Raw genomic sequence first — 11418 nt, 5'->3', positions numbered from 1 at the left:
GTTACCATGTATATAATCACATGTGATTGTATGTATCTAATCACATATGATTTATATAGACAATATTAATTTTTTCCAAATAAAATCATATGTGATTAGCAACATATAATAACATATGATTAAATGTATTTGATCACATATGATTAAAGTGGAAAAAAGACAATTATTGAATCGAGAATGCGAAAATGAATCTTAGCCACATAAATCATATGTGATTAGATACACATAATCACATGTTATTATATGTATCTAATCGCATATGATTTATGTGGACAATATTCATTTTTGTGTTCTCGATTCAATAGTTGTTCTCATGTATTTGACCACATGTGATTATACGTATCTAATCACATATGATTTATGCGAATAAGATTCAAATTCGCGTTCTCAATTCAATAGTTGTTATCATGTATTTAATCATATGTCATTTTATATATTTAATCACATATGATTAATATGGACAGAGAACAACTATTGAATCGAAAACACAAAAATGAATCTTGTGCATATAAGTCATATGTGATTAGATCATATAATCGCATGTGATTTAATACACGAGAACAATTAACGAATCGAGAACGTGGAAATGAATCGTGACTGCATGTCACACTAAAAAACAAACTACATTTTGCCTTTCCTTGTTCACTCTAGCTACCGGATTAGGGTAACCGTAAACAATATAATAAAACAAGTAATGCCTACATAATAGGAGAGTTAGTGTAACTCGCCTCCTTGAACTTGAAAATTAGCTAGCATGAGCAAGATGGATCCTTTCCTTTCCGAGAACCTACACAACAATCACAACATTATTTAGCTTGTGCTTTGTTCTATTACTCTTATAAAACTTATGTATATATTTTCTTATTTTCTCTTTGATTGTAGTGCTCTTTTGGGATCTATTTTCTTACCTTTCAACCCATTATTAAATTTCCATAAAATCATATTGGTAAAGTTCCCTCTTTTATCTTTTCAGAAATATAAAGATCTCATTCTAATGATTTTTGGTTGATTTTATATCAAATTTATAAGTTAGTAACTTTAAGCTGTCACATTCTGGACCACTCAACACTATTGGAATAAACTGTACCAATCTACTAAGAATTACATCAGACCTTTTATATATGGGAAACTATACATCCATATATAACTATAGGATTTTGAATTTTGACATTTGGAGTTCTGATGAATTTATTATGATTTTTTGAAGACAATGCATAAAATCTGTGACAGCATGGACCAAACTGAGAAGATTGCCAATTTTACCCCTCAAGGATTTGGAATTTCGAAATGTGATTCAAAGTTTGAAGAAAATAGACACAATAATATTTCCATAAAAATAAGTCTCATGATTTTTAGGTGTTCCTAATGACTTGCACGAATTTAGAAGTTGGAGGACAGATTTGGGAAAATTGATCATAATAGCTTTTAAATCACTTTTGGTGTTCTATTAAGTACTTAATGGTTAAGCTTTAAGTTTATCACTTTTAACATTATTTTGGTTACTCATTAGGATATTGAGACGTGAAATTCAATTTAACCTAAGGACCTTAATGTTTGGCTTAATGAGGGTTCAAAGTTAAGGATTTTCACATAAAATGCCACTTTTACATTTATTAGGTTCTTTCAGACAATATGACAAACACCTTGTGTGCATGAAATCCTACAGTGATAATCAACTCTCTAATAGACTCCAATCCAGCCCTTAGAGCTTACTATTTTCATTTATGATTGACACCAACAATTAGCATAAAGAAGAAACGATTCATGATTATAAATGGAACGATGTCAGATTTCACAATATCATGAATCTGACTCATAATTCGATCAGATCCATTGTTTTCGTGATCAGAGTACAAATCAAACTAGAACGTGCTAATGAGAGAGAGAGAGAGAGAGAGAGAGAGAGAGAGAGTAGTGATAGTACCTTCGGAAGATCAGATTGTTGAGTTTGAGCATTGAATTTCTAGAACAAGTATCGTGCATAGATGAAAGTTCATAGGAAGAAGAAAAGCACTAGGAGGCGGGGTCAATGTCGGAGGGGCATAACGGGAGGAGTCGGTGTTGGGCAGAGGGCAGGACCAGAGAAGGGTGTCACTAAGTTTGTGCGTGAAAAACAAAGCATATGGAATCATTAGTTAAATTACAGATAACCCCTTTCTTCATTAGCACTTAAATGACGCGTTCCTTTTTTTAGATGTGTAGTTGAAATTTGTTCTCAAATGTTCTCAATATAAGAATTGTTCTCATTTGAACATACATATATATATATATATATATATATATATATATATATATATATATAATGTTAATTAGCAATTATAAAAAATAAATGGCAGAACGTTATTGACAAAATTAAAAACTTAAATAATATATAATTTGACAAATTAATATATAACTCATAATGATATTAATATAAAATTAAAATGTTGTTTAAAAAATTGTAAAAAGCTTATTTATCTTTTCTTGTTTAATACAACCAAACAAAAAAAATTATCATATACATTTGGTGAATTCATAATTGTACCAAATAATGGAAACAATTCTTTTTCTCTTGGTTTAATTCTTTTTCTCTATATTTCTATGTAATTCCATTTCTCTTACCAAACTTTGTCTCAATGCTCTTTAAAATCATTTCTAATTTTAAGGATTTTTAACATCTAAAAAATATATTAGTGACCAAATCGGATCTAGTTTGTTGGCGGAACAACGACATGAAACCATTTTTATACAAACAGTTTTCTATTATTTGTTTTTTTATTTTTATAAAAAACAAACGATCCATAACTCCTTGACATGATTAGAGTATCCATAATGAAAAACTTAATTTCAATGAAACAAAAATCCTTGAAATGAATATACGTACTAACGTACATATCCATAACAAACTTTATCCTATTTAGATGTACATTAGAATTCAAATATGGTGCAAATCTTTTGAATTAGAAAATGAATATTCATCTAACAGGATCCCTCGGATTTCTCCTTACTTCACATTTTCAAAAGTTAAAAAGAATTCATTTCCATGTTTAGTTTTTAAAACTCTGATGGTTTCTGTCCCGCAATCCATTCATTCATCACATCCTTTGTTACAACTACATGTCTTTGAAGATGTCCACAAAGGCTGAAAGAAATGCAATTGGAATTGATCTTGGAACAACATACTCCTGTGTTGCTGTCTGGTTTGATAAGCATAATCGAATTGAGATCATTCCTAATGAACAAGGTAACAAGATTACTCCATCATGCGTAGCTTGGAATGAGACAGAATTCTTAGTAGGTGAGGCAGCCAAAAATCAAATCAGCAGAAATCCTAAAAACACAGTTTTTGGTAAGTTCGTTCAATCAAACCTTCATTCCGCGGACAAGATAAAACCCTAACCATTCCCTTGTTTTACTATCTAATCTTTGAACCGATGAACTTTATGCCATTTCTTTTACCAATTTCCAGATGTTAAACGCTTAATGGGAAGCCAATTCAGTGAAACTAGGGTGCAGAATGACATTAGATCATGGCCTTTTAAGGTAGTTGAAGGGTCTGATGATAAGCCAATGCTTGTGATTGAAAACGGGGAAGAAATTAAGAAGCTTTCACCTGAAGAAATATCGTCCATGATTCTAAAAAGACTGAAAGAGTCTGCTGAAGCATTCATCGGAACAACATGTACAGATGCAGTGATTACTGTTCCTGCATATTTTAGTGATAGACAACGACAGGCAACTAAGGATGCTGCTACACTGGCCGGCCTCAATGTCATGCGTTTGATTAGTGAGCCCACAGCAGCAGCAATCGCTTATGGAATAGATAAGAGTGCTGACAAGAATCGTCAAGAAAAGAATGTTTTGGTCTTTGATTTGGGTGGAGGAACATTTGACGTGTCTCTTCTTAATATCAGCAAGGCTGGCAACATTAGTGTTAAAGCTGTGGGTGGTGACACTCATTTAGGTGGCGAAGATTTTGACAACCTAATGGTGAATTACTGTGTCCAGCTATTCATGAAGAAAGAAAAGGACATGAGTAAGAATGCAAGAGCAATGGTGAAGTTGAAAGTTGCTTGTGAAAAAGCGAAGAGGGATCTGTCATCAACCACCCTAACATCAATTGAAATTGATTCCTTGCACGAGGGAATTGATTTTTGTATGAAATTCACGAGGGCAAAATTCGAGGAGCTAAATGCAGCTTTCTTCAAGATGTGTATCAAGCATGTGGAGAATTGTTTGAGAGATGGGAATATGCATAAGAAAGATGTTGATGATGTAGTTATTGTTGGTGGGTCTACACGGATTCCCAAAGTACAACAAATGTTGATGGACTTCTTTGACTCAAAGCCACTATGCAAGAGCATTAACGCGGATGAAGCTATTGCTTATGGGGCAGCGGTGTTGGCTGCAAACTTAGGTGGTAATGGAAATGAAAGTGTGCGTGGATTGATATTACAAGATGTGACGCCTCTCTCCCTTGGCATTGAGAGCGATTGGATTGAAATGAGTGTTGTGATCCCAAGGAACACACCCATACCCACCATCAAGCAGCGCAGTTACAAGACATTATTGGACAACCAAGTGATTATGAAAATCGCTATATATCAGGGGGAGAGCAAAAAGGCCAAAGAAAACATCTTCCTTGGCTCGTTTGTGCTTCCTGGCATTCCTCCAGCCCCTGCAAGGGAACAAAAGGTAAAGGTTTGCTTTAACATAGACGCCAATGGTATTCTCAATGTCTCCGCTGAAGTGAAATCCACAGGTCATACAAAAAGTATAAGAATTGAAAAGTGGAACTTTCTCTAACTGTTAGAATATGCTGAAAAGGTCTCGCAATAGTTTATTAACTCAAGGTTCTAATGTGTGTTGGTTTAGTTTTGTGATCCTTTTTGAGCTGGAGACTTCTAAACACCAGTTCTGCATTCTGGATTCGTCTGTGAACATTTTACTATTGCTGATGGTTATGTAATAGCTACCTTTATTATCTATTTTGTGTTTTTTTTATCTATATCCTAAATGAATAAAAGACTAACTGTATCAAAATTAGTCATATAGTGTGGTGCTCCTATATATTGCTATTTGATTGTACCTAAAAATTTGTGTGCTCTCCGTTTCGCGGGGGACGCAGGTGTGTTCGTCCATTGTTGATAGAGGTTTTGCTTACTATGTTCTAGTTGCACAAAATGAAAGTACAACTATTCGTCATTTTAGCAAAGACAAAGGTTTTCTTCTATACTAAATACAACGAATGGAAAAACCCCAAAAAAATGAGATGGGAAAATGAAGTAGCATGCAGGAATGCAAAAACCCTGAAAAAATGAAGTAGGATGCTATAACATGAAAATTGTTTTAAGTAGAATGCTACAATACGCACACAAAAAAAAAATAAATAAATAAAAATTAGATTGATATTTCTTATATATGTGGTAAATTAAAAGGTATCTCAACAATAACTTTTAACCATATCTTTTTTAAATTTTTTTTTTTTTTTTTTTTTACATTTGATCTAACATGTTAATTACTGCCATGTGATAGCAAGAGTTGATTTATATAATGTAAGATTGAGAGGTGGCATGTCCTTTTAAAGGATATACTTTAATGAGTTATATTTTTTTTTTGCCTTGCATGTCCCCCTCCATTTGTGTAATGTCTCGATTCCAAAATAATGTTTGCATGCCATAAAGTTATCTTTTAATCAAAATTTGCTGGCTTCAGCAGAATTTGCGTTGGTCATTTACACAAAAACAATTTCTATAGTGACAATATTGGGAAACTTCTAGAAAAAAAAAAGGAAATCTCTGACAAAGTCTCAATATTTTAAGTCAGTATACGATTTAATTTCAACATTTATTTTTTGAACATAAAAGTCTTGGTTATCTAATTTTATACGATAATTTATCATTTTCCGTTGAAAAAAAAATAAAAGCTGTTTTGTTAATTTGGGCAAAAATATAAAATAATCGGGTCTTTTCTGTTCAAAAAATAAAAGTTAAGATTAAACCGTAAACTAGGGGTGAGAATCGGTTCAGTTTTTTGGTTTCCTCGAATTGGTTTCCTTGGGTTGAATTTTTTTTGGTACAATTTGAAAACCGAACCAAATCGAATTCAAATTCTCTAGACCAAACCGAAAACCAAATTCTAATTCGGTTTGGTTCGGTTTGAAAACCGAGGAAACCAGATATAAACTTAAAAAAATTTCATACATAAATAAAATGTTTTTAACATAGAAACCTAAAGTTGCAAACAGAAATATCTAAAGTTTCATACAAAATGATCCAAGTAGTAAATAGGTTAAAATGATTTTTACTTTATATAATACTTTTATTTAATATAAAATATAAAATATTTTTTTAATTAATTAATTTATGAAATTCGTTTTTTTCGGTTCCGATTGGTTTAAACTTCATGATATCGAAACTCGAACCAAAAACTAAATTCACAATTCGGTTTAGTCTCTGAACCAAACCGAAAACCGAATTTGAATATGGTTCGGTCTGAAATCGATTTTGATTCGATTTGGTTTTTGGGTTTTTCGGTTCTAGACCAAATAATTCGCATCTCTACTGTAAACTGACCTAAAATATTGAGACTTTATCGGAGATTTACCAGAAAAACATAAAAAATTTATCCAATTTTCAAGAAAGGTATACATGTTTAAACATTAGGTTAGTAACAATGAAGTACCTTTATGCCTAAATAGCTCTAGTGAAATATGGACAGACAACAATCACAATAAATGATCAAATCACCACCATAGCCACATAAGCCACACATGTCATCATTAGGATCACCACCATAAATATCTACAAAATATAAAACTTTCCCTTCCATGCATCCTTCTTTATTCCTTACATTTATATGACAATGCATTAAAAAATTTTCAAACTGTCAAAAAATATTTAGATATGGCTACCTGGATTTTCCTTATGCATGGAGTTCAAACTTTAAAACCGCTAAAATGTTACTACACCCACAATGGACTCTGTCTTTTGTAATCCATTCTTCTTTGATTACCTGCATCTTTCTATGGCATATATTCCAATTTTTCACTCATTTCCACTATTCCAGAAACAATTAGCCATGTAATTAGGGTTCGATTCTATAAATATGAAACAAAACTATCATTTTTGGAGAATTTCCCCTCGCTATGAACTAATAAAATGCACCTGCCAAGTTTTCGACTTTTTTCGCCCCTTACCATTAAAAAAAAGTTGATTATAGATGGTGGTTGTCGAGACCAACAAAATAAATAACCCTAAACCTTGTACATTAAAATATTGTATACTAGTAAAGAGATCGAATCCACGGAGATTGGTTCAATTTGTTACTCAATGTAAACCTCTTTGTAAAATACGTGTAAAAATGATAATTAAAGTAAAATGAGGGTTTTAGTCTTTTGTTCTTTTTAAAGAAACTAGAATTACACTTAAATATCAGAATTACAACTAAACAAGTAAAAAAGTTTGGTTTAAATCCAGAAGAGAAATATGGTTGATATTGACATTCACCACATGGACAACTAGTTAACTTATCGTTAGATGTTATGATGCAATACTTGTGATTTCATTTAACTTGGCTATAGAAATTTATAAACATAAATCACCTCAACTCTTCTTTGTTACTAAAATGGCTAGAGAAGCTCATAACACATTTTCTTAATCAAAGTCACAAAGTTAATGAAGTATGTAATTTTGTGAAAATCAATTACATTAAGTTTTAATAGTCATCAAGTCCAAAAGGTAATCAAATGCTTACATTACCATTATGGAGTAAGTATTTCCATGGCCTATTTGAAATGAAAACAAACACATAAACCATTTGTTGCTTGCTAATTTGAAGATCTATTACTTAATCAAGAAATTAGCCAACTAATTAAACATTCATTCATCGACACCATGATTAAAGATAAACAAACTTAAAAAGATGTTTAACTAGAAAATACTTCTATAAACTTCAAGCACAAGTTTATAAACAATCTTCAAAATAACTAATCATCCATGGATTAAATCAACATCAACCAAAATGAGCGTAGCCTAGCATGGCTAGGCTTAAACAAAAGAGAAAGATTTTATAAATACCAAACATTCAACAAGAATCCAGATGAAAATATGATATTTTCTTTAAGTTCTTCCCACCTTAAAGAGCTCCAAAACTCCAGAGAAAAGGTTCAAAAACCTGATTGAAGAATGCCTCAAAAGCTCCAACCAAAATACCTTCAAATAGCAAAAAAAAAAAAAAAAAAAAAAAAAAAAAAACATGAAAATCCGAAAATACCCCTGCAGGAGCCACGCGGCCGAGTGAGCTGCAATGTAAAATCTCATGCAGCCTCGTGAGATGTGTTGACCGAGAAAACTTTGTTTGTCTTCCTTTCCTCTTTGGTCTTCTTTTTCCTTTTTCTTTGACATCTTTGACTGATCCTAGATGCCCAATTGCAACATTAAGTAATCCGAAACAAGTCCATCTTCTCCTTATCATCATCAAAAGCCTAAATTAAACAACGAAAACCAATAATCCATAATCCATAAATCTTCATCATCCAATCATCCAAGCCCCACGTTTCTTGCATATAATCTTCAAAGAAAAATCCAATGACATCTATCCTCAGTCCAACTCTCTTAGATAAGCTCCAATAGTCCCTATCATCCGCTCGAACTTTGTTTGTCTTCCGAATCTCCCTCCATGCTCCGCCCATTTCTCAAAATATCTATAATAAAGATTAAGAGCTAGAAAGTACTCGATATGGATATAAAATAACGAAAAGGCAAAATATGCATGAAGATTAACTAAAGATAAAATAAAGGGATAATGACTTGAGAGGGTAACGAACCTTCAACTTTGTTCACATTTAGTTATTGAAATTTTTTTTCGTGCTTGATTTACCGCTAAACTATTTGAAATTGTTCACATTTTAACCATATGCCCGATTATAACCAGTCATAAGGGTAAAATGTGAACAATTTTAAATAATTCAAGGATAAATCAAGCACGAAAAAAGTTTAATGACTAAATGTGAAAAAATTTAAAATTTTACTACCCTTTCAAGCTATTATTTCGTAAATGGTTCTAAATGTTATTAAGAATGAACACACGCTGGATATGAAGGTCACAAAAGTGAGGATGTTGTAGTAATCATGTGATATACCTTTATTGTGTAAGATACTAGAAACAACACTTAGAAATACAATAGAAGTGACTTTAATCACATAGAAACTGAAGAAACAAAGATGTGGTGGTTTAAGGCATATACTTAGGACATAACAAAGGTTTTCACTCCACATGGTGGAGACAGTCGTTGTAGATCGTGTGAGGAAGAGAGAACATATAATAAAGAAGCATGAAGATAAAGCAGTGTTAAATTTGAATGATGTTTTTCTCTTTACAAGGATACACGATTTGATTAGGAAGTGTGGATGCATAAGATCAAGGTCGTGGAGTAGTACATGAGTAGTCTAAGTGTTAGTTTCCTTTACATTGTTTGTGCATTTTAACTTTTCTATTTGTATGTTGGTTCAATATGTACCTTGTAACACTCAAATTTCTGTATCAGATCGATTTAGGGCTTCAAGGAGTCAAGACTTGGTTTTTGGGTAAATCCAAGGCTCACGACGTGAGCCATATAAGGCTCACGACGTGAGGAGTGGTTAAATGAAGATTCTGATTTAATCAGGGCTCACGACGTGAGCAATAAGAGCTCATGACGTGAGATACGATGTAGCCAAAGCCCATGATCTTTTAGAGGTTCCCTTCGTATTTAAACCCCATAAAGCTCATTTTAGGGTTCCTAAACAACCTCCTTCGTCCCTAAGCTCAGTAAAACCCTAACCCTATCCTCTCATTGTGATCGTTAAACCTTTGGTGGAGATTTGGAGGTTTAAAGAGGAATAGATCATCATGGAAGCCTAGTTTCAGCTTGAAAGTTTCATTTGCAACCTCTAGCTACACTTCTGGACCAATGTGAGTAATCAAGATCCAAGTTTTATGTTTCCTTGTTGCTAGATCTAAGGTTTTATGCATATTTATCCAAAATCTTAAGGGTTAGAGTGTTGGGACTCCATAAAGTTGGCAACTTTATGGGTCCTTAGGGTCCCTTGGTGCTTATATGTTATAGATCTGAAGTTTGAATGATGTTGGAGTTCATGCATGAGAATGTATCTTCTTTTTCTCCATGAATGACCTAGTTTGAGAACAAGTCTTGTATTGGACATACAAGACCTTAAAACATCGATATTTATGATCCTTAGTGTGTTAGGAAGCCTCCTAGAAAAGTTGGATTAGTGGCTTAATGGATTAAGAAGTTTTTGGATCAACATGGCTTCCAGACTATTCTTACGACGTGAGGAGATGCATGTCACATCGTGAGGGTGGTGAGACTCGAATATTTCGTCATGTAGTGGCTCACGACATGAGCCATAGATGGTCACGTCGTGAGGGTCTGCTGACTGTTGACTTTCGTTGACCGTTGACCGTTGAAATTTTGACTAAGTTTGAATTTAGGTCAAACTTGTGGATTTTGGGCTATTGATTGAGATTCTATCTGGTTCTGGTGTTAGTGGATTTGCGGGAGCAAGCAGTGTTGAGAAAGGGATCGTATCGCAGTGATCAGAGTTTTTCGATTCAGGTGAGTTTCACCTCATTCTACTGTGGGTTGAAGGCACCAATGCCAGCCCACTAGTTGAGGTTATCTGTTAGTAGAGGAATGCCCTAGGGATTGTATATAGTCTTGTAAGATAGACTGAGGACTCTTAGTCTAGGCTCTCTTAGATGTTACTTGTTTGGTTGTGGTTCTAGAGTAGGACCACCTGTCCGAGTGGCTATCTCACCTCTGAGTATATACTGTCATGCATTCCTTGGATTGTTGATACTTAGTATGCTTCTATGCTGTAGTGATATGTTAGATTCGTATTCTGGTATCGAGTATGATGCTATGATGCTACACTGTAGTGATCTGTTAGATCTGTATCCTGGTATATAGGATGTTGCTATGTGGTAGCGATATGTAGTACTGTAGGTCTACTTGTACTTTCTAGTCATCACCTAGTGGAGTTCCCTATGGATTGTAGGTGGTTATGTAGGATAGCCTGAGAACTCTTGATCTAGGCTTTCTTGCATGTTCCTTGTTTGGTTGTGGCTCTACAGTAGGATCATCTGTTCTGGTGGCTTTCTCATCTCTGGTTACTTATGGTTATGCATTTCATGGAGGTTAGGTGGTAGAGGGATAATGTGTTGTAAGAGGGATAATAGGTTGTAGTGGGTTGTATGATTACTGTTTTCTTGTATTTTATGCCTGCTTGATCCTTGATTGTTTATATGTCGACATATGGTGGTAGTGGATTGAGGCGGTCCTGATTTGTGTTGTAGGCCAAGATACCCGGTGCAGGCAGACTGTAAGTCAAAGGCACATAGGCTCGAAAGGAGCGGTTGGGTTGAGGCGTTAGGCCA

General features: G+C 33.8%; 1 protein-coding gene across 1 annotated transcript; it reads left to right on the top strand.

Moving 5' to 3' along the window:
* Positions 1–3108: 3108 nt before the first annotated feature.
* On the top strand, positions 3109–4785 carry LOC145157344 (heat shock cognate 70 kDa protein-like). The gene is made up of 2 exons (XM_079076399.1): positions 3109–3328; positions 3449–4785. Exons 1-2 carry the CDS (start codon positions 3109–3111, stop codon positions 4783–4785), a joined length of 1557 nt encoding a protein of 518 aa, XP_078932525.1.
* Positions 4786–11418: the final 6633 nt, after the last annotated feature.

This window comes from Lactuca virosa, chromosome 2 (assembly GCF_052849685.1).
Source record: "Lactuca virosa cultivar CGN04683 chromosome 2, Lactuca_virosa_CGN04683_v6, whole genome shotgun sequence".
NCBI lineage: Eukaryota > Viridiplantae > Streptophyta > Magnoliopsida > Asterales > Asteraceae > Lactuca > Lactuca virosa.
Note: the sequence above shows the minus strand (reverse complement) of the source record. Positions and strands in the feature narration are given on the sequence as shown.